Here is a 24090-nt window from a genome sequence, read left to right as displayed (position 1 = left end):
CATCTTGCTATGCAAGGTCAAAGACAAGGGTCGAAGTCTGAAGCCCCACTTTCTTGCTTCCCGGGCATCATGGTGGCTGCTCTTTGTTTGGGACAGTCACCCAGCTAAAGCAGGAAGATGGTGGCTGCAGAGAAGATGAAAGAGCCTCTGGAATCCATCAGCTCCAGGCTCCGACTCGTCATGAAAAGTGGAAAGTGCACAGTGGGGTAAAAGCAGACTCTGAAGAGTACTAGGCCATGTTGGCCAAAGCTGGCATCCATCACTACAGTGGCATAATATTGATCTGGGCACAGCATGTGAAAAATACTACAGAGCACGCACACTGGCGATCACTGATCCAGGTCATTCCGATATCACTTGAAGCATGCAAGTACACATTGGGGAGAAATAAACCATGCAAAATTCTTCATTGATATAACTTGCTACAGCTTGTTTAAAAAAAAAATGGAAGCTCATGTCCAAACCTATTAGGATCTCCTGAAAATCGGCCTGACTCTTCCTTGCGTTTTTAGAAACCTGCCACGGAAGAGGAACGTGGACTTGAGTAGTCCCGGGTGTCTCTTAGGAGCAGGATGTGAGCTGCAAGGGCAGGAAACTCTATTCCGCATGTGTCCTGTGGAGCTCGGAGCCATCTGAGGAGCAGGAGGAGGGGTCTGAGGAGTCCTGGGTCTTTCTAGGGAGTGGCAGATGGTGGAGTTTCTGAGTCACTTGAAAGGGTGGCCCAGATTTACTGGCCTGAGGATGGAAGGAGGTGGCTCAGGAGACCCCTCCTCCAGTGTGGCTGTTTTCATGAAACATGAAGGGGAGACCCACGTCTCCCTGAGAGACAGGCAGGCCCTAAGGAATCATCAGCCATCTCAGCCTCTTCTTCAGGGGTCTCTTGGGCCTTTGCAGAGGATGCTTCCAGATAGAACCATGAAAGCCTGGACAGACAGGACTTTAGTCCACTTTCCTTGACTTTTATGAGGAAGATCTAACTGAAGAAGAGCATTATAACTTATAGACTGCCGTTCTATGCTCATCTCTCGCCATTTCTGAGTTGATGTGGAAGCCATACAGTACTGCCATAGAAAGTGAGTTATTTTTTCCTCAGATCCTCCGGGTCAAATGTTTCCATTTCTTAAGGCTAATGGTGAGGTCTCTGGGATCTTTGGAAGTTTCCCATGGCACATCATGGGGCTTACGGAAAGAGATTAACCAGGTCTGGGATCCTTCTGAGGGTGACTCTGCAGAAGGACAGAGACTCATGGGGCTGATTTCAGTCTGTGCTTTGTATAATCACTACAAGTACTGCTGTCAAATAGCCCGCAAAAGAAAAGAAGCTAAGGAAGGAAGGGAAGGGGCAAAAAGCAATCACAATTGAGAAGAAGAAGGAAATTGTGGAGAAATATGAGTGGCTTTTGTGTAAACAATTTCACCAATATGCATAGAATGTCAAAATTCGCCATCTCCACCATCTTACAGAGAAAAGATCTGTATAAGGAAGCTAGTGTTGCTAAAAATGTCACTCCGGCTGGGGACTTAGCTCAGTGGTGCAGCGCCTACCTGTCAAGTGTGAGGCCCTGAGTTCAATTCCCCGTACCCCAACCCACCCCCAAAAAGGCGTTACATTAAGTCACAATCAAGAGTGTTAGACAAGGCAGAAGGCTATCAGTGTGGATAAATGAAAGGCAGATGGCCAGTTATATTGCCTGAGCCTATAATTTGTGAAAAAGCTGGGGCTAGCTATAAATGCAGATTTCACAAAGGATAATCCATTCATGAGTGATAATGGTGAAACCTTTTGTGTCAGTAAGGGGTGTTTTCACAATTTTAAAACGAGAACTGGGGTCTAGAGCATGACTAGGCATGGTTGTGTGGCCAGTGTTGATACAAGGGCGGCTGAAAACTACACGCACCACTTCAAAACGACAACACAGAAAAATGACTGTTGCTCTCATCAAGTTTTCAACTGTGATGAAACTGGCTTCTTCTGGAAGCGAATGCCCAGGAGAACATACAGTACATTATTCAGGAAGAGAAGAAAAATGCCAGGCCATAAGCCGGTGAAGGACAGGCTAGCCTTATTGCTAGATGCCAATGCAGGTGCCTCAGGATAAAGCCTCTATTGGTTGATTACCCTGAGACCCCAGGCCTGTTCAGAAAACAAAAAGTCATGAGGAATTGGCTCGGGGTCATGTGGAGATCTAACACAAAAGCCTGGGTAACAGGAGTACATTCTCTTGAGCAGATCAGGGAGGCTTTCTGTCCTGCTAAACAATATCTAGAGGACAGAGGTTTACCATTCAAGGCTCTCCTTATCATGACCATGCTCCTGCTCACCCATGAGATCTGGAAGAGGAACTGGCTGAAGAATTCCCGTGGCTCTCAGTCAAGTTCCTCCCACCTAATACAACACCTCCACTGCAGCCTAAGGAGTAGCAGGTTATAGTGAGCTTTCAGAAGCGATCCACCAAGAAGCTGCTCCTGCAGTGCTTGCAGGTGGTCTCAGATACAGGTGTAACCTTTAAAGAGTTCTGGAAGGAAAATTACATCCTTTCCGGTGTGGGTTTAGTTGAGAAATCCTGGGCCACTGTTTATCTAAGGACCCTGACATCCGCCTGGAACCACATGTAGCCTAAAATTACACAGGAGAGACTCTGAAGGGTACACAGAGGAGCCTGAGCCTTCCAGTGGCCCTGTGATAGACCACTCTGTCATGACAGCAGAGCCCGCAGGCTTGCTGGTGGACAGTGGTCGCGTCCAGGAACTGGTGGAGGAACACTAGGGGAACTGCCTATGGAGGAACTGCACCAACTTCTGGCTGCCAGCAGAGAAAGGCAGTGAGGAGCTTTCTGAACGGGTGGGTGGGAGGCATCAACAACCAGTTCGGCAAAGTTCTACTTCTAAAATAAGGGAAATCCTGAAAAAATGCACAGAGTTTAAACATTTGTAGAGAAGGCCCACCAGACAGAGAAAAAGCCAATCGCTTATTTACTTGTTAATGACAAGGTCATTTCATACTCCAGACCAAAAAGAAAAGAAAGACACAGGCCAGTTTTTAGCTCTGAAAAGGCTGAGACCTAGTGAGCCAGAAGCAAGGCCTAGTGGGCTGCAGACTCTCCCAAGAGAGAAAAGACACCCGAGAACAGATTCCTGATGCTGTGGAGGAACTCTGCTTCCAAACAATGCCCACCTCCCACTTCATCCTCCCTTTCCACCAGCCAAAGATGTCAACTTGAAGGTGAGTGAAAGGGTTGTGGCCCAGACAGGACTCTGTAGCCAGGAAAGCCTCAACCTAAAGCAGGAGCCCCTATCTCCCCCACCTCTAGGAATTTACTTGTGATGCCATCTTCCCGACCCTGGAAATTTACCTATGGTGCCAATCCTAGGACCAAAGAGCTACCTGTGCATCCCTAATGCCCCCCTTAGGTTCCACCCCACACTGAGGCTGCTTATGTGCCTCACTGCATGTGTTCCACAGGAGAGATCGCAGGACTCCAGTGGTGGGAGGTGCCGGTCATCTCTCTCCATATCCTCAGAAAAAAGGCCGCCTTTTGTTTTATACTTCTCATCTTTTGGAAAGATTTTTCAGTGAGTACAGTATGAAACTGTTGTTTCTGGTAAACTAGGCACATTTTATATCTTCCCGGTGGATACACTGGGAAAACAATTGGTGTTTCTGGTACATTACGCACATTATACAACCATTTTTATTATGAAAGGGTTGTTAAGGGGTGCTTTGGGAGGTTCAGAATGCAATATGGGTATTTCCATTCTTTCTCACGGGAAAAATAATCTTGACTTACAAACAATTTGAGTTACAACCAGCCCTCAGAATGAACGAGTTTGTAAGTCAAGGGTCCACTGCTTGTGGAAACAGGATCCTTTCCATTTATGCTGATAATAAAAGACTGTGGTGATCAGTTTTTTAAGGCAGTAGAGGTAGAAGCTTATTTTTTCAGCATTAAAAAAAATGCTTGGAAAGTTCCAAGTACAAACCTGGGTCTGTTATCTGCTGACTAAAATATGGCAGCTCTATGTCCACAGGCTTACCAAGGGGGTGACATTCGGAGCCCTCCCTTTTTCCACCCAGGCCCCAAGGCACGTGTTTCTAGATTACCTGAGTTTTCTCTCAGCAGAACTGATAGGATTATTTCCAAATGATGAGAAGTATAAAACAAAAGAGGCCTTTATTCTGAGAACACGGAGAGAGAGAACCAGCACCCCCGACTGCTGCAGTCTGGCTTTCTGTCTGGCGGACACGAGGCGTCGGGGGTATGTAAGTAGCCTCGGTTTGGGGTGGAACCTAAGGGGGCATCAGGGATGCACGGGTAGCCCATTGGTCGTAGGTTTGGCACCACAGGAAAGTTCCCAGGGGCGGGGAAGAGGACATCACAGGTAAATTCCAAGGGGTGTTAGAGACAGGAGCTTCCTGGTTTCCCTTGAGGCTTTTCTAGCTACAGAGTCCTGTCTGGGCCAAAACCCATTCATATGCCATCTTATGATTATTATTATGAAAAGGAGGGAAGATTTTTTAACTATTTCCTGCTGGCAGGGGGCGCTGTACTGGAGTCTTGGGGAGTCGATGGGGTGATGGTGGATGACCAGGTAGATTCTGGTGCCAGGTGTTTTAGCCAGGACAACATCACTGGTGAATGCACGTATGTTAGACTGGAAAAACAAAGAGACATGATGTTATGAGGAGACATGGCACTGTCATATTTAAGGAGCCAGGTGAGGTAGAGGGAAACGTGCCTTTGATTTTAGACATGTGATTATATCAGCATGACGTTGAGCTAGGATCATTGTCACAGTGAGGTAGAATTCTGAAAATTAAGTGTGAGGTTAGGAGAAATGATGTTATGAGAGGTGATTACTCCCCCATCTGAAAGCATAAACTTAAGAGGGTAGGTGTGTGGAGAACTTGTTTCCGGTCCACGAATGAACTGGAAAAAATAGGGGGAGTAGGGAAGGTGGTGGCTGTAGCAGTATAGGGAAGGTAAGAGTTTAGGCTTTCAGGGATGTCACGCTTAACCAGACAGCTGAGGGTAGACAGAAATACCACAGTCATCGCATGGAGCATCATGAAGATTATCTTATGCATGAGGTGGGAGTCTTTGGGAAAGACTGTCAAGAGTCCTGCTGTAGAAATGATCATGAATAGAATGTAAGAAATTAGGAACCAAAGTGGATAACAATACATGACTTAGCCTGTTAACTGTGGCTGCGAGGCCTTCGTGAAACAGAGACCGGTGGGTGACAGAAGATGAGATGACCACTCAGAATGATCACATTTAGGGCTCGGAGGGCGCCTCTTAGCCTGAGTGATGTGAAACCAGGATGGGAGTCCAGCAACTTTGACCGCTGTAGGGGTAGCCAAGTAGACCAGATACGGGCCACTCCACCTTGGTGGTAGTCCTGTGGATTTAGAACATTTGACATAAATTAGATCTCCTGGGGATATGGGAGGATCTGGTTTGGCTTCTCCAGAGGGTTGTGGAAGGCAGAGATCAGCATGTTGTCGCAACAGGTGTCAGAGGAAGGAGAGGACTGGGACATAGTCAGCCAGGGGAGGGAGATTTTGGGGAGTAGGAAGATTGTGGAGTAAGAATGGCCTGCCGTACCTATGTTCAAAAGGACTTAGGAAAGTAGGAGCCCGGGGAAGTGCCCTGAGCTTGGCTAAGGCTAAGGGCAAAAGTTGAGGCCAAGGTTGGTGTAGTTCTAAATGAGTTTTATAAGGTGTGTCTAATGAGGCCACTTGCCTGTTCTACTTTTCCTGAGGATTGTGGATGGTATGGGATGTGTAGGTGCCAGGTGATGTGTAAGCTCGAGGATACCTGTGGAGTGATCTGAGAAATAAAGGCGGGACCATTATCTGAGTGAATACTCTGAGGTAGACCAAACCTTGGAATGATTTCTTGTAATATGACTTTGGTAACTACATCAGCAATTTCCCTGGTTGTGGGAAAGTCTTCTATCCATCCTGAAAAGGTACAAACAAAGGTGAGAAGATAATTGAGAGTCTTGTGGCGGGGCATGTGTGTAAAACCTATCTGCCAGTCCTGACCAGGAGTCTGTCCTCGAAACTGATGGGTAGGAAAGGAAGGGGCTGCCATACATCCCTGAGGAGAGGTCCTGGCACAGAGGTCACAGGTGTGAGTAATCTTAAGAATGATAGCTTTTCGAGAAGGGTGTGTGACTATTGGGGCTAAGAGTTTGTATAGGGCCTGTGATCCTATATGTATGCTAGCAGCTAGACAATGGCAATGCTCTTTCTTTTTTTCTTTCTTTCTTTCTTTCTTTCTTGGTACTGGGAATTGAGCTCAGAACCTTGCGCTTGCCAGACAGATAACTGTGCCACTGAGGTATATCCCCGGGCCTAGACAATGTTCTAGAAGCTGACGATATAACAGTAAGGGACAACTAAATCCCTGTTCTCATTGAACTTACAGCCAAATAAGCATGGAAGAATCAAAATTCCTGACAAGGGAAAGATTGTCTGGTGCTAAGTGTAAGGAAGAAAAGGTGGATGAAGGTGCAGTTGGGGGACACTACCGTGGACACATTGGACAGGGACTGTGTCTCGCCTAGGTGCATTTGAGGAGGGACCTGCAGCGAGTGATGCAGTGAGTGCGGGAGCAGGTCTTGTGGCCCAAGCAGTGGTCTTGGAAGACAGAGTTGGGAGGGGATCTGTGGGCCAGGCAGGGGCCCGTCAGCCTGGAGCAGCAGGCTCCAGGGAGGAGTGTCAGGTGGGGGGACCGAGAGTTGTTTAAGCCAAGATCAAGTAGGTGGGAAGCTGCTGGAATTTTTGAGCAGAGGAGTGTGTGGTGTAATGCAGGTTTTAAAAAGATTGCTGTGGCTGCTGAAGGTTGTACAGTTTACAGCTGGGTGTCAGCAACAGCAGGAAACAGGAGCCTGCTGCAGGAGGCCGGGTAGGCGAGACGGTGGCTGAATTAGGCAATGCTGGGGCATTACTCAGGTAGTGCATAGGTGAGCCAACAGAATTTCTTGATGAATTGCGGTGTGTGAGAAAGAAAAAAGAACTAGAGATGATTTCAACCTCTTTTCTGAGCAAGTAGGAGAATAGGCTCTTATTTTCTTAGAAGAAAGGGAGCAGATTTTGGAGGGACAAGAGAAATGGTGTAAGGCCTGTGCTGAGCAGTGTGAGTTCACATCACGGAGCTGATTGCTGGCTGAATGTGCTTGTGTGGCAGGATGTGTGTGATGCGATGTTCTCCCCGACTCGGTGTGGATGTGCAGAGCTCTGGAAGGCACACCATGCAAGTACCTACCTGCAGGAAAGGGATTTGCATCCAGCCTATGCTGTGAGCATATGCCTTGCGTGGCTGGGGTTGCCCAGACTGCATCTCAGAGTGAACAAGCTACTGGTTCTGCTGGGGATTGGAGAGGTTCTGGGCTTATTCGGCACAGGGCGGGCATGCATGTAAACATTTTGGTTTTATTAATCATTTTAGGAAACCTATAGCTTTGGTTAAAAGTTTGCACTAGACGTTTTAAGAAAAATAAATTCACAGTCAGACACCAGTATCCGTTTAGAAAATCAAGGGGTTTATATCCTGTGATGGAGCTGAGCCAGAGCCCTACTTCAAAGTCTAAAACTTCCCCATTCTGTTTCATTCAAACAAACATTTCCTGAACATCTCAGCCCACAGGCAAGACCTGGGCTTTGCTGTAGGGAATCGGTTCCCTTCCCTCTGAGCCACCTTAACCTGGGTGCTGCAGTTAAAGCTCAGTTCTGTGTTATTTGTATTGTTCCTTAATTGTTGCAAGGACAGTCATTCCCCTCCTGGGTGGGTGTGTGACCCTCAGGACAGGGGCTATGCAGTAGTGTTTGAGAACAAGTGGAAACATGGACATGAAACTGAATGGATTGGATTTGTTCCTTTCATAATAAAATCTAGAATCCCAACCTGCCATTTCTGGGAAGGAGGAGCTTTGTGTATTAATGGAACTGGTGCAGTCCCACACCTCGTTCCCCTTAATGAAAAACAGAGCTCTTTCCTTTAGGAGGACAGTTGAAAGGTAGCAGGAGGTTTTCAGGAATGACTCCAGAGCAGCTTCTTCCTTGGGCAGGACAAGTGGGGGGGGGCGCTATTGACATTTTAGACCAGGCCACTCTTTGGCCTTGGGGGCTGCCTTGTTCCCTAAGGAAGTTTAGTAGCATCCTAGGCTCTGTCACCCTAAACCCAGTAGGCGGCACTTCCTCCCAGTTGTGACAATTAAAAATGTCCCCAAACATTGCTAACCCTAAACCTAACCCTAAGTGAGCCCTGAGAGCAAAATCAGCCTGTTTAAATCCCGCATCCTCTAGGAATTTTGGTTCTGGTAATTTTCTTATTTGGCACATTGTGGGCAACAGGGGAAGTACTGTTGGTGCTGATTTGCCAGGCAGCATCTCCGCAGGATTTTATTTCATCTTCCAGGTAAAGAGGCTGATGTCCCAACTTCAAGGCCCTGCTGAAGGTCACGCAGCCAGGTTAGCAGTTCGAGCAGGTTTGCCTTTGCTGAAGAAGCAGCAGGCCTGAAATTGTCCTGTGGTTTCAAAAATCAGGTCGGAAAATATTTTTAAACTTTTTTTGGGTGGGGAGGTATGATTCCTCTTGTATGCATTAAATTCACAATATAAATATATACAGTGTGCCTCAAAATAGACACCCTGGTCCCTGTACTACACTTGAGGCTCTGGTCCTATCTAGAAAAAAACACAGAGCAACGCAATGGAAAGGCTTCAATTCTACTTGTTAGAAATTCTACAAAAGCCAGGGCCTGATGGTACCAAAAGCAGCCAGTATTGTTTACATGAGTGTTGAATGCTAACAGTTAACTTTCTCCCATTGAATTCCAGAATCGGTAAATAAAGCCTTGCCTTACAACTGCAAACCAGGGAGATGTCATAAAGTGGGGAGGAGAACACTCAGAAGCAAATGGAAAGGTTGGTTTTCCTCCCTCCCGCTGCGCTTTCCTGTGCTGCTACCAGGGCCTCTAGTCCCTGTGGCCTGCTCCAAGCTCTGGTCCCCCATGCCTGCCTGCTTGCCCGAAGTTTTCTGGCTTCCCCTCCAGCACTGGGGCAAGCTCAGCCTCTCTTGGAGAAGCCTGTTCCTGGGCCAGGCCTGGAAAAACAACAGAGAGAAACTTTGCAGGGTTTGCAGCAGCTCAGTAGGAAAAAAAAAAAAAAAAAAGAAAGAAAGAAAGAAAGCAATGCACACCCTCAAGTTTAGTTCTGGTTGCAGCTGCCTCTTCTGATTTGGGGGCAAAGGGGGGGGTCACCACTGGGTCAAGTTCAAGTGCGCATGTGCACGGAGGGGCCTGGGCAGTTATTGAGCGCTAACTGTCTACCCGGGGTTTGCCTCTCCAGGGCGCAGAGGTGGGGTACAGGGTCAGGATGGGCACGCGCCTGGGGAGGTGCAGGGAGGGCAGAGGTGGGGGAAAGGGACAGAGAGATGGAGGAGTGGAGGGGGCCTGTTCAGGATCCGGGCTGGAGGGCAAGCGACTCCTTTCTGGGGACCGCAATCAGGGGCAGTTGTGGCTATAGCCCCATACTTGAGCACTGTCTTCCGTGGAGGGAGGGAGGCCGGCCAGGTGGGCACGAACTGAGCCGGCGGAGGGCGCGCGGCCTGAGCCAGCGGACCCTGTCGGGGGGCGGAGGGCACTGGACAGGAAGGATGGTGCCAGCTGCAGCCAGAGCCCAGCTCTGGGAAGTGAGCTGCTCTGGGCCGCAGCCTGCAGCCAGCTGCTGGAGGGTGGCAGGTTGCCCAGTGCTTCCAGTGCCCTGCGCGCACACGGGGTCCGAAGGCCGGGACCTGGGGCGGGGCGCGGGGGGGCACTGCGGCAGTGGCTGCGCGGGTCAGTTGGCCAAGGGGTGGGGACCCTGGTGGCCGCCTGTCCTGTCACGCGCCGCCTTATCTCCTGGGCGCCTGAGCTCCCGACCCAGGACCCTCCCAACTTTGAGTGGGGGTCCGCAGTCACCTCTCCTGAGGACCCTGCACAGCGAGCCCGGCCCTTCCATGCCCCTTCCCCGACCCTTTCCGGCCGGATGCCCACCTTGCGCCTGTCCACTCCGCGACACACCCTCCTCCTGGCGGGTTGGCCCCACACCCTCTCTCAAGCAGGCTTTGGCCACTACTCGCTCTGGCCCTGTGCCTTCGGCTTGGCTCCCCTAACCCCATGTGCTAGGGCAGTCGGCCTTGCCAGGCGGTAGCACTTTGGGCATCGGGGGTTTCCGGGTGGGGGCCTGGACTGGGAATTTGGCATCTGCAAACAATTTCAGAGGCAGCGTTTCCTTCCCTGCCTCGGAGTTTAGATCTGTGCCTTCCATTGCGGCTAGAGGAGAGCGATCTAAAAGAGCCCACCTGCCAGGTGGTGGGCACCGCCACGCCTCCTGTTTGTTGGCAGCCCTGCCTGCCAGTTGTGGCACTCGGGAGACTCCCCAGGCTCTGGCACTCCTGCGGTGCAGCTGGGCAGGCGCTGGATATGTGCAGGCCCTCACTGCTTTCTTCACACCCTCTGTGCAGGAAAGTGTGACTGGGACAGTTTGCTTCAACAGGTATTGGAGGTCTTGGGACCCTTTCCCACTGTGTTGTGTAAACAGAGCCTGAGGAGCCTTGAGACAGAGTAGTTATGTTGGACTCCACAGGTCCTTCTGGGAGCTGCTGTGTTCTCAGCAGAACCCCCGGCTTCCAGGGAGATGTCAGGAGGTACCCAAGAAATCTAAGGCCCCAGGAAGCCTATTCTGCTAGGTGGAAATGACTTTAAGAGCTCAACTGCAGATGCATGAGCCATGGCTTCCCGAGTTGGTGAAGGCCAGGAGCCACAGCAGAGAGAGGAAAAGTCCATGTTGGGGAAGGCACACTACTTTTGGAGGAAGGTGTGCCTATGGCAGAACCCAGAGTCCCCAGGAGTAGCAGGTAGAAAGGGCCAAGAAAGAAGGATCAGAGGAGCAGTTATGGAGGAGGGAGGATGCAGAAGATAATGAAGCTGGCATGTAGCACAGCAGTGGTGCCATACTTGCCTGGCATGTTCAAAGCCTGGGTTTGATCCTTGGCCTTGGGACTTGTCATCTTGTGCGAAGCATGGGAAGACAGGTAGGTGGAAAGTAAGACCTCCAGATAGGACACATGAACGGTGTGGTGGGCAGGTGCAGACACAGGTGCTGTTGCAGGTCAGAGGAGGGCGCTCTCGGAGACCCTCGAGATGGCGACAGAGTGACCATGAGCATGGCCTTGGCCAACTTGCGTGTTTCCTGAAGATGGAGAGAACAGTGGTTGAGATTGCACAAGTCCTAGAAAATCAGACTGGGGAATTGCTGTTCTGTCTGTGTGTCCTGGGAGACATTAAAAGTTTTAGGGTCAGGGAGGACTGCAAGGAAGGGGTGTTTGGAAAGGATTTTGAAAGTAACCTTAGGAGACAGGTCAGCTAGTAAGCTGCTGCACTCCAGGCGTGCCCAGGGTTTGCATTGGACTTAACCTGAAATGAAAAAAGGATGAGACATTACCTTGACAGGGCCAGGGTGAAGGGAAGAGATGAATGGAAATTCTTTGTGGAAATTGATTATATGCCAGGGTCTTAGAGCCACTATACCTGGCAACTCGAGAAATCAGAAATGTGTGTTTTGCAGAGAAGTAATTGACACTCAGGCTGTGTGGAAGTTTCTGTGTTTGCCAGGATATCCGAGTGTAAGTGGGCTGCCAGCAAGTGCTGCTCCGGGCTTGTTGGGAACCCCAGGGATAGAGTGTTCGAGAGAGCAGGCATTGGGTGGTCAGAGAGGTAGCTGGGGATGTCCGGCCTGGGAGGTCTGTTTGTGGGGGTTGGGATCCTGCAGTTCAGGCTGGCCTGGAACTCACTGTGTAGCCCAGGCTGGCCTTGAACTCATGGCAGTCCTCCTGCCTCTGCCTTCCAAGTGCTGGGATTACAGGCATGTACCACCTGTCATTTTCACCTCTTTGTGCTGCTGCCATTTACATGACACTGCCTGGTCTTGACCTTGAAGTTGGAGAAACAAGTCTGAAGACTCAGTGCTTCTGGGAAACTGGGGCCATTTATTCTTCTAGACATGAGGGTGCATGCAGTTGGAGGTTGGAGAGAAGCAGCATGGGATTTGCTAAATGTATATATTGTTGGACTTTGAAGTGTGTTGAACTTTGGACTCCACCAGGATCTTCAGCCTAGTCCCATGTTTCATTCCTGCAGGAGAGAGGGGGTGGGTGGAGATTTGTCACTGGGGGTATTGACTTCTCTAGGGCTTGGCTCTTACTAGCCCGTGCAGTCGCCCATTCCCAGGAGTCTGGGGACCTGCACATGCAAGGGATCGGTGCTTTTTTGCCGAGTACTGAATTCTGCTGTCTTGTTGCAGGGCTGACTTAGGGTGATTTGCTGAACAAATTCCCCAAGCCTCAACTTGCAACATCTGAATTTGGAGGATGGTTGCAGAAGGCTGCAGAATGAGCCGAGAATGTAACTAGTGACTTAGCCTCCTTGTTTCTCTGAGCTGCAGGATCGGTGCACTGCTAGGGGAACAGAACTTAGGGGAGGAGACCTGCAGGGGTGTGGATCAGAATTTTATTTTATGCCAAATATCTGACTGCGTGAAAAATAATTGCATGTGAGTGAGCAGTGGGTGAGCTCACTCATTCTAGAGCAATGTTTTCTGTACTGTTCTGGCTGTGACCTACATTAAGAAATAAAATTTACACTATGACCCTGAACATACAGCATGTATGTTACAGTCTAATTTCAGTTCATGCATGACTACCTCCCTTTGCATGGTCCCATCTTCTTTAACATTTTTGGGGGAGTCGGTCTTATTGTTTTTCATTAGAAGAACAGTTGTTAGCTGGGCATGGTAATACATGCTTGGGAGGGAGGTTGAGACAGGAGGATTGAAAGTTCAAGGTCATCCTTAGCAACTATGGGAGACCCTGTCTAAATATCAAAACAGCTGTTGTTCCTAAGTTCATGGAGTTATTCTCTGATGAAATAGTGGGTCACAATGCATGAACCGTTTGAAAAGCGAGGAATGTTCACATTCAGTAAACATTTATTAAGTTGTGCGTGTGTGAACATATACTTCACAGTACTGAAGGTAGAAAGATACAAATGAGAGATAGAAACTGTTCAGTCTTTTTGGAGGTTTAAGGCGTGGCTTGGATTAAGGAGCAGGGAGAGATGATTAAATTCCAGCAATGAAAAACAAATGTCTGCAGTGTATGAAAAAGGGGTGGTAGTCAGGGATTTAGTTCAGTAGCATAAGTGCCTGCCTGGCAAGTGCCAGGTTGTGAGTTCAATCCCTGGTACAAAAAAAAAAAAAAAAAAAAAAGGAAAAAGGGATCATGATATGTGCAGTGTAGATAGACAAAACTCTTGGGATGAAAGAAGTCTGGGGTGAACAGTTTCGGTGTCTCAAATGTCGCATGGGAGAAACTCATGTGCAAGTTAGAGGAGTTAGGAGCGACATAGCATGTGCGTGTGGGTGTGAAGAACATGGGACTGTTGTGATAGAGCGGGGGAAATTAGATTGGAGAGGTAGGAAGTATATAGGTCTGTATTAAGGAGGGATTTGTAGAAATTTTCAAGCCTATATGCTGTTACAGTTTGGATAGCATAAAGGCTTTTAAACATTAGGAATAATCCAGAAAACCTGTGGGCTTTTTGAAAAGACTCAGATCTGACCGTCATTTCCTGCAGAGGGGTGGTCATTGCCTATGGAAAGGGTCAGGCCTGCTGCTCCCAAGCATCATGATTCCAGCATCCTCTCTTGCCTGCCTGGGTCCAGTTGCTTGGCATTTCTCGCTGTGTCCCATCAGCATTTGGCTTTGTGACCTCAGTTTTCAAGTCTTGGATGCCATGCTGGAGAATGTGTGCTGCTGTCACAGGCCATGGGTGCCCCCCTCCCCGCCCCAAGGATTCTGGCAGGAGCCAGAGACTATGGAATCCGAGGATTCCAGCGCCATGCTTTGCTTTAGGCCAGTGAGCAGCTCTTGCTGGGGAGCTGCTGGCTGGGCCTTGGAAATATTTTCATGATGAACAGCATGGGATTTACTAGAGAGGGCTTTGCTTTGTCATCTAGAAAGCGAGGGAAACTTCTAGCAATCTGAAGTTCTCTCCTGCCTCTACTTCTGGTTGGTGTGATTAGATCTTGGCTCCTGGCATGTCGCTCTGAAAGGGATGTTGGGGTTATGAGTTGGTGAGTTGTGAGTCACAGCTGTCAGTTGCCTTGCGACATTAGATTCTGAGATGCTTTGGTTCTGTGGGCCCATAAAAGAAGACCAAGGAGAAGCGGGAGCCCCAGTGGGAAAGGGTGCATAGTCTGGAGAGGTTCATATTGGCTGCAGAGTATCTGGCTCAAGCCCAGGTATTAATGCATATGGCTACAGAAGAGTAGGTGTGTTTGGGGCAGCTGGTGTGGGATGTCTTTATGGCTGAGGACACTCTGGCTTTTCCAGGAGTCCTAACTACCCACCATTCAGAGCTCCTCCCAGGTGAGCTGCAGGTGACAGGGGCTGACCAATGGTTTCCCTGCTTTTTACAGGTAGGACAAAATTTACCTAAAAGTATTGCTTTTTTTTTTTAAACACACAGATACAAGTTAGGAATTTTCTTAAAAGCATATGGCCATAGGATGCAAGGGTACCTAGAAGTCAGCTGAATTACATCAAGTTGAATCTATTTCCTGTTTTATGTGATGTTTTGCTTACTAAACCAGAAGGGAATGATGCAGCAGCTTTAGTAAAGTAGTTCACAGTTTCTTAAGATATACTTGTCTGTATTAAATCATAAGTAGTATGATTTAATAGCAGGGGCTGGGTGGTGGTATTGGTTTAATTTAGGGATCCTATGCAAATGCTGTTAGTTACTGGTGCAGAGTCAGCCTGGGAGGAGGTCAGCAAGGGAGCACCACAGGGCTCTGATTTTGGCTTGGGTTGGGTTGAGTATAAGGAAGATGCCTTTGTCTGATTTGAAGGCCCAGAGCTGGGAAGGACTGCTTAGTCTGTAGATAAATCAGAGTCATCTAGAATGAAGACCTCAAATTAAAAAGAAAAAGAGACGGTGTGGCGGTGCACGTGTGTGATTCCAGCTAATTGGGAGACTGAGGCAGGAGGATTGCAAGTTCCAGCCCTGCTTGGGTAACTGTGAGCGTCTTTCTCTAAATAAATAAACAAATGGGGCTAACTAGGGTTGTAGCTCACAGCCCCTTCCCTCATTTCTGTAAAGAATAAATATAAAGCGTGGTTCAGTTTTACACATTTGAGCTGAAATCTCAAGATGGCCAAATAGTGTAATCAGATAATTATTCTTCTGGGGATGTAGCTGAGACAAAACATGAAATATAGATGATATTTTTATGCACCCATCAATCAGATTTTTTTAAAAACTCTAGTAAAAAATTGGTAGCAACCTATATTTCCACTGGTGTGGGCTGGAGATAGTGTTTAGGTGAATTCCAGTGGATGTGTCTTTAAAATGGAGGCTTATGAAGTTATGCAAAATAATATTTAGGAGCAAATTAAAAGATAATCAGGGACTATGTTTCTGGTAAAAGTTACAGTGTGCCTACCATCTAATTCCAAAGGTTTAAAAAAACATGCCTAGAAAATAACTGGAAGGAAGTTTCCTAATAATACCAAACCTCCCTTGTTTCTAGATGGGTTGAGCTAAGTGAATTTCTCTTTTTCATGCTTTTAAATTTATTATTTGCCAGTGGGAGAAAAAACCACTCCTTTAAACACCTCTTGTTGTTTGAGGACAGGATGGAGTAGATGATTCATGTGGAGATTATTGTTGAGTACCTACCTGCCCCGTGTCAAGTGTTGGCTTAGATACCACGCTCACAAAATAACACCCAGCACCTGACTCTGGCACAGGCCACTGTGGAAGGCCAGGCTGTCTGGTGGAAAGTCTTGTGTTTTTTTTCCCTGTCATTTATGAGTTCAGCATGGAGTCCTCAGTGGGTTGAGGCTTTCCAAATATCAAAGTCAGTGGAGAATCCCAGGATCCAGTTTTAATGACCTTGGTCATATGACCTTTGGACTCCTGGGGTGATTTTAAAGGAACCTGAGCATCAGGACTTGATCCACAAAGGAGAATAGGGTGACAGAGACTCAGGAGTGACCTGTATGGGCTTGTGGAGGGGGTCAGCAGTAGTGCCTATAAAAGGCTTTCATGGTTGTCAGGGTGTTCATTTCTTTGTTTTTGGTACCGGGAATTGAACTCATGACCTTGTACTTGCCAGGCAAGTGCTTGAGCCCCTGAGCCAAATCCCTGATCCTAGGTTTGGCGCCATAGGTAAATTCCCAGGGGTGGGGAAGATGACATCACGGTAAATTCCTAGGGGTGGGGGAGATAGGAGCTTCCTGGTTCCTGTTGAGGCTTTTCTGGCTAGAGTCCTGTCTGGACCAAAACCCTTTCAAATTTAGTTTGACATAATCTCTTTAAATGGTTGGCAGCAGTCATTTAGGGCTCTTGTCATTCCATATAGTGAGGCACCTTGGGAGAGCGCCCCACCCCATCTCTCCCCAGTGCTATTCAGTTTAGGGCTCTGGCCAGCTACCTCAGCAAGCTTTTGTGCAGTTAGGAGCCATGCAGCCGTGTTCCCGTGGCACAGCTTCTTACACATCTTTTCTGAGCCTCACTAGCTTATTCTCCGTGTGTTTTGTTTCTGTAGGCAGGGGCTGAACAAGCGTTGTGTGTTTTCACTTCAGTTACATTTATTGGTTCATTTGGGACATACCTAATGATCATCATAGAGGATTTGTACCTCTACATGGTACTGTTTACTTTCCCATTCCCCTACCCTCCCTTCAACGTTCCTCCCCTTATCCATTTACAAACTTTCCTTTCCACGTTTTCTTTCTGTTTTGTGTTAAGTAATCAGATTTACAGTCTTTTCCCTTTTTGCTTCTTGATTTTTGAGACATAATCAGGAAAGACCTGTTGAGTACATAGAAAAAAATCACCCAACGCTTTTTTGATATAGTCGTTTGTTTCTGCCATCAGTTGATGATCCTTTTAATCCACACTGTGAATAACGAGGGGAGGCTCTGTCATCTACAATGCCAGCCACCTGGGACTGGGCCATGGCTCTGAGGTGAGCCGCAGCGCGAGGGGTCTGCACCCTGAACTTTGACGCGTGGCCCCGCCCCACCCGGGCGAAGGTGCCAGCCAGGCCAGCAGCCAGGTAGAGGCACTTGCAAGGCACGGTGCCCAGCTCCAGCGGTGAAGGCGCCTGAGCTTGGTGCCCTAGCAAGGCTACTGGCCAGCCTTGCTCTGCTGCCACGGGACCCCGCCCCCGGCCGCCCTCATTGGGCGCGCCACCCGCCAGCCTCCTTCACTGGACGCTCCCGCCAAGCCCCCGCGCGGTGTCCAGCTTTCGTCCCGCCCCCTCTGTGAAGCCCTGCCCCTTTGTGGTGGTTCTGGAGACCCTCTGTTACCTATGTTTATGGTTCATAGAGCAGCAGGAAGCCGAAGGTGTAGCTGTGCAGTTCCGCCCTCTGCTGCCACTGCCACTGGGAAAGACTTCTTTGCCACTGCCGGGTCCGGCCCAGTCGGGCCAGGTCCTGCCCGGTCCTGCCATGCCCGGCCGGTCCCCAGCGAGCGGTCCTTCGCTATGGACACGGTATCAGCCACTGTAGCCTGGGTCTTCGCATCCCCGGGCACCCCCGAGCTGCTGAAGCCCCTGTGGAAGCTGTACTTGGCCTTTGTAGCCCTGCTACTGAAGGTGAGGCGGGGGAACCAGGGTTGGGCAAGGGGCACTGGTCGCCTGCTGGTGGGACTGTCCCTTCGGAAGGTACCCGACAGGCAGGATCGTGGTGTGGACCACAGAGGGCCGGCTGTCTTGAGGGAGCGGCATGGTCTGAAGCCAGCCATCGCCTTATGAGCCACATTCACGCCCCACCTGTTTCCTTGCAAGGATTGTTTCCTGAGGGTGCACCGAATTGAGATGCAGCCTCCTGGAGGAGTGATGCCTGATTTGTGGCGATCATTGTCATAGTGCTTTTGCTTGCAGACGCACAAACCGATGGCTTCTATCATGTATTTACAATGTGGGGTGGGTGTGTGTGGGTGTGTGTGTTTGTGTGTGAGTGTGTGTGTGAGTGTGTGTGTGTGCACGCATGTGCAGCAATAGAAAACAGGTCACCTAAGCGTGATCTGGGCCCTGCGTGAGACACTGCAATGAAGAAGGGCTGTTGGCCAACTGGGAAATAGGCTCAACTCACTCCCTAAGTTTAGAGACTCCACATATGGGACAAGAAAGTGAGCCTGACTGTATCCCCTTTCTGGAAGTTTCTACAGGGCACCTGGACGTTGGTTTAGACTATGGAGAGTAGATCAAGAGTATCTGTGATGATCCTTTGTGATTGCTCCGCCAGTTCTGTTAACGGGTTTCCGTTATTTGTGCCCTTCCTTTTCAGCTGGTTGCAGTGTTACCTGAGAATCTCCAGCCCGGGCCTGGAGACTTTTATGGGCTCCCCTGGGAGCCTGTATTGCTTAATACCTGTGTTGGAATCCTTATGCTTGCGATTTTCTTGTGGAGGAATGTTTTTCCAGTGAGTGAATTAACTTGTTCTTTGACTTCTGAATATATTGAGGATTCTATTATCATTGGCCTTTCAGTTATTAACATAAACAAATCAGTGGTTATAATTCAAGTTAGTTTTCTGAAATAATTTAATCTTGGTACTGTCAAAGACTTAAGAGCAAGCTAAGCATATCCACGTGTTAGTAGAGTTGGTGACTCGTACAGCCATCCTGAAAACCAGTTTAATAATTCTATATATCATAAGCCTTTAAAATGGGATACAAAACAGGATAAGAAATATAAATTGCTTTTATATGGTATGATAACATCAGTAAGTGATCTTAAAGAAATAAATTACATGTTAAGATTTTATACAAAGGTATTAGATGTAGTATTTAATAGAGTAATAACTTGGTGAAACCTAAATGATCTATGTTAGGGAATATCATGTTTCATCTTATTTATATCCACACAACAGAATATTAGGCTGCTGTATGTATTTCAAAGGCAGGGGGCAAAGAAGGTGTTCACGATTTAATGTGAAGTGGGAAAAGGGGAAACAGACCATGAGGTAGTGATGAACTGTGCTGTAGAAACATACAGGGCAAGAAATACAGTAAGATGGTAGAAACGTCCAGGCAAGATCAGGCAGAGTGGTGTGTGCATTCCTGCAGCCCTGGAGGAGAGGGAGGCTGAGACAGGAGAAGTGCAAGTTTGAGCCCAGCCTGGGCAACTTGGTCACTTACCAAGAGCCTGTCTCAAGAAAAATGGGAAGGCTGTGTGAAAGCCCTGTCCCAGGTACCACCAAAAAACAAACCCAAAACAGCACCGTATGAAAGATTCCTGTGAGGACTTCTGGAATCTCACTGAACAGCTTCTTGGATGAAAGCACGCCTGGAAGGGTTAGCAGAGTGTTTCGGGGTGAAAAGGTGCTGTTTCCCCTGCTCCTCTCCTTTGGTTCCCCTGCAGCTGCGACCCAGCAGGGCTCTCAGGCTCACCTGCAGCTTCACACCCTGCCCCTGGGCTCACTTCCTCCCACTCCCTGAGGTCACATGGCTCTGAGGGGACACTCCTGATCCTAGAGAGCTCAGTCGCCCTCCCCCCCACGCCCCTCAGCTGGCCACTGCGCTCTGCTGTCCTATACTGTTTATAGCACTCGGAAGGAGAAGACAGAGTCTGCGTTACAGAGAAGTGCAGTGACCCCTGCTGTGGTATTTAATTAGTTACAGTTTAGGATTTAGGACCCCAGAAGGCACCTGGAGGAAGAACTGGGTCTGTGCTCTTCCTGGAAGCCCTTAGCTGTCATTTCTCTGTGTTCCTCTGGTGTCTTCCCTTCTGCTTAGATTTATTACTGTTTTTGTGGTCTGGGGAAATCAGATGATGAGGTGTATTAGATTATTTCTTAATTGAGTCAATAGATCACTTGAAATAGGGTTTCTGAGGTATCTTCCAGTGGGTGAGAGAGGCGTATCTTAGTGTAAAGGTGATACTGGTAATCTCACTCGCCAGTCTTCCATATGGTTACCCATTTCTAGACTGCATGCTTGCTTTTGGGATTGTCAAGTAATTTTGAGTAAGTAAATCAATAATGTGTGTATTATAAAAACAAGCATTTCACTGTTGAAGCCAAATGCTCATCTCAGAAGCCTGGTGTTCACTTGGTCCTGGCGCATAAGCCTGTGTGTAGCTGTGAAGTAAGATATGCTCCTTACTGTTCCTCTGTATCAGAGGCTATTTATAATACATTTTTAATTGTATGGGTTTATTCTGAACTAAAGTTACTAAATTTTCACTTGCTTATGATCCTGACTTGTGTTAAGAACTATGCATTCCTTTTAATCAAATGTTTGACATCAAATTTCTCTCTTTCTCTTCTAAGTAAAGGAGACAATATACCAAGGTAAATCTCTTCCTGTGGGTGTTTGGAAGGACTTTTAGGCAGGCTAGGAGCGACAGTGACTTTGGTGTCTGATTTGACTCACTAACTGCTCCACATTTTACTGTTGCTACTAACCATGGTATAGTGGGGAGGGTGATGGTACCGGCTGAGCTAGGAGATGTGGGGGCAGGGGTGACTGCTTACTTGGAGCAGACAGAGCGTGGCTGGGCCACACAGGTGTGGAGAGAGGCCAGTGTGTCTGTGCTAGGGACACCTCGGCCCCTATAGATTTATCGGCACAGGAGCTCGAGAGACAGCAGTGTAGATCTGTAGCCTAAAGTTTCTTTTTCTCGTGGCAAATGACATTCATTTGAAGTGATCCAACTTAATGTCATGTGACACCCTGTTGTCCTAGCAGCCCACTGTTCAGATTGTCTTGGGGCTTGGTGATCTCTGGGCTGAGGCAGCTTCTTCACATGGCAACCCCAGGGACTCTTTGTTCTTGGGCCAGCCATGCCCTGGCCCTGCACGTGTGGTCGGTTTCCAGCTTCAATGGCTCCCAACATCTGAATAATTCGTACTTATGTCTGGGTCACTGGGGTGCAGTCACAGCAGGCAAGCGGGGAAAGCTGCTTTTCCACGCCTGAGAACTGGATGTGTATGCTGGAGCCTTTGCCTTTGTGTCGGCCTCTGTGCCAGAGAAGACACTCACTCAGCTTTCTGGAGATGACACACGGGTCCGTACTCACGGCCTCTGCTGTTCTGTGGTTCTCAGGCACTTGGCCAGGGTCACCTAGAGTGTGGGGATGGGGAGCCACAGTCCAGGCTGTGAGGGCAGAGGCTGGAGAGCAGCAGGGTCTGAGATGAGGAAAGTGGTCAGGGTGCCGCCCCAGCTGCAGAGGGTGCTCAGAGTGCGAGTCTGGACCCACGCTGGCCAGCTCCCACTAGACCATGTGGCATGCTGTCTTGGCAGGAGCTCACAAACTCTAAGGGTGCAGTTGTCATGAAAGTCAGTGTGTCAGTTCTGTTGGTGAATTGTTTTTCTTTACAGTGTTTCATGAGCATTAGTTTAGTTTTGTGGAAGTCAAGACCACAGTGTTAGAAAAGGCACAGGAAGACACAGCCACACTTGTTCTCTTTGTGGGTGGGGAAAATAAGAAGGCTCACATGCACCAGCTGATGGATGTCTCCCGGTGAGTCCCTTCACAGAGACCCCCGGGGGCCCTTGAGTCCTGACTGAGCCTTACTTTCAAGCCTGTGCCCCTCCCTCACAATTTTCAGACACATCCCGCAATATCCGTATTTCAGAAAGATCTCCAACTCCTGCAGTTGAAGCTGAGAGCCTCCCTGTCTGCCAGATGTGATCTGGAAGGTAGGTCCCTGACTGCATGGTGGTCAGGCTGAGTGCCGGCATGAATGAGGCAGGGATGCTGGGAGCCTGGTTCTGTGTCTTTGGCGGTGCCCTTGGTGACGTGTCTCACCTCCCAGACCAGATCGTGAAGCTAGGTGAGGACCTCGGCAGGCTGCAGGCAGACAAGGCCCGGATGAGGAGGAGTTTAGCATGCTGCAGCAGAAGGTGGAGGTCCTGAAGGAGCTGTCCCACCAGAAGGAGCTGGAGCTGCAGAAGTGAGTCCCAGACATTTTGCCCAGTGTCTCATGCTGGCCATTCCTGTCACTTCTGATTGCCTAGCAGCTTCGATGTGCAGTGATCATAGAGGAAACTTGGGGCCCAGGGTGCTGCTGGTTTCCTGTGATGGCGACCTGAGGCTGATCCTGCCTGTCCGTCATCACCATCATCCAGCTAGCAGTTGGGCCCAGCGTCCCTGCCTCTGTAGCCTCAGCTCCACTGCTTGTTTGTTGAAGCCTAGGGATTTGTGGAAGGCTCAGTTCAGCATCTTTGGCATTGTCCTCCATGTGTGGGTTGAGGGAGGGCAGCACTGGCCTCTGGGGCCCACATTTCGCTTTCTGGCTGGGGCCAAGGCTCCCGTCCACCCATTCAGCCTGTCTTGTGTGCTTATTATGGCCTAGGTCTAGAGGAACAGCTCTTCCCAGACAGTATGTGGGGGGGGGGGGATGTAGACTCCGCCTATTGCTTTCCCAGCAGCTCTGCTGGACAATCCTGGCTTCCCTCGGGGTACACTCATCTCCCACACAGGCAGCTAGAGCCTGGCGCATGCTGTGCTCTTAGCTTGTTCTGTTTGCCGATTAGACAATTACAAGGAGAGGTGAGAGAATATAAGAACACAAGCAAATGGCCCAGAGCCTGGAGCTTGACTGCCCTCCTGAAACCCTGTGCCTGCTGCCGGGTGGGGAAGTGGCCTGTGGGCCGAGTTCAGCCCTGGCAGCTGCCTTTCTCCTAGGATGTTGAGTCAGGCGGAATGTGCACAGCAGCAGCGAGAGCAGGCGCTGTGGGCTGTGGATGAGAAGGTGGTGCCGGCCACAGAGGAGGTGAAAATCTACAAGTAAGTGTGGCGTCCGAGACAGGAACTGGGCTGAGTTGCTTTGTTACATAGAAGAGAGGGGCACAGAAGCACATGAGAGGCCCAAGAATGGAATGTATTTAACTCACACGGGGAGGGCTTTTACATTAACAGACCAAGGCTTGTTAAAAGCGAAGCTCCTTTGCAGATGTGTCCTGTGCCCATTTTTAGGAAATCAGCCTGCTTCTGTCACACGTCTACACCCACCAGAGTCTCAGTGCTCCGACAGACCGGGGGCAGCATTTTGACTCATTTCTTGTGGCTATAATTTGAGGGGGAAACCTTTTTTTTTTTTATCAGTACCGGGGATCAAACTTAGGACTGCCTGCTTGCAAGGCAGGTGCTTATGCCTCTGAGCTAAATCCCCAGCCCCTGAGGGAAAAATCTTTATGGGGAAGGTAGCCTTAGCCAGATTATTTTGAGAATATAATTCAAGGACAGTTAAGGAAATTGACAAGTTGTCAACTCATAATCTCTAGGCATTCAATGAAAAATCAGGAAACTGGGGTTCACACTGCACTCATCACGTTATGAAATGTTTCTGTATGATGAAGTCTTTAAAGGTCAGACAATTGTCAGATTGTTTCAGAATTTATTTGATTCTAACTGCTAAGTATTATTTTTAGGCGGCGAATCGGTGAAGTGGAAGCAGAATTAGAGAAAATGGAGCGCTCATTTAAAAACCAGGCAAGGAATAGAGTGCGCTGTGGTGACAGCATCCGTTAATCCCCCACACAGGAGTCATGGAGGGCTGCAGCCCAGGTGACTAGTCCCTCAACCTGTGTCTTGCCGTGTTCTCTTGCAGCTTGCTACTGAGAAGAAAAAAGCCCATGAGAACTGGGTAAGAGCCGCCTCGCCTCGCCTCGCCTCGCATCGCCCTCTCCAGCTTCATTCAGCCACTGTGCTGAGCGGGCCTGTCTGTCTCCACAGCTCAAAGCCCGACATGCAGAGCGCCTGGTGGCAGATGAGAAGCGGCAGGCCGCCAACCTGCGGCAGAGGTTAGCAGCGTGTGGCGCGATGCGATGCGTGGCGCCCACGTTTTAGACCACTCAGGGTGGCTATGGTCACCCCCAGCCCTACTTTGTCTGTGTGCAGGCTGGTGGAAATTACCCAGAAGCTGGATATGCTTAAAGAGGAGCCTGGGATCATCAATCCGATGCCGGACTGTCATGGAGTGCAGGACGCGCCCCACAGAGGTGGGCACTCTGTCCTTCTGA

General features: G+C 49.1%; 1 protein-coding gene across 1 annotated transcript in view; it reads left to right on the top strand.

Moving 5' to 3' along the window:
- Positions 1-24090, top strand: part of LOC101787678 (uncharacterized) — a 29894-nt gene that overhangs the window by 5442 nt on the left and 362 nt on the right. Inside the window, 10 exon segments of the mRNA XM_063233342.1 lie at positions 17240-17381; positions 17541-17713; positions 21675-21765; positions 21882-21935; positions 21938-22019; positions 22709-22855; positions 23500-23560; positions 23679-23714; positions 23804-23871; positions 23969-24069. Coding sequence (XP_063089412.1) covers positions 17240-17381; positions 17541-17713; positions 21675-21765; positions 21882-21935; positions 21938-22019; positions 22709-22855; positions 23500-23560; positions 23679-23714; positions 23804-23871; positions 23969-24069 — 955 coding nt within the window.

This window comes from Cavia porcellus, unplaced genomic scaffold (genome assembly GCF_034190915.1).
Source record: "Cavia porcellus strain 051 isolate PalLab524CR breed Dunkin Hartley unplaced genomic scaffold, mCavPor4.1 scaffold_22, whole genome shotgun sequence".
Lineage (NCBI taxonomy): Eukaryota > Metazoa > Chordata > Mammalia > Rodentia > Caviidae > Cavia > Cavia porcellus.
The sequence above is the reverse complement of the archived record's forward strand: the minus strand, read 5'-3'. Positions and strand labels throughout refer to the sequence as shown.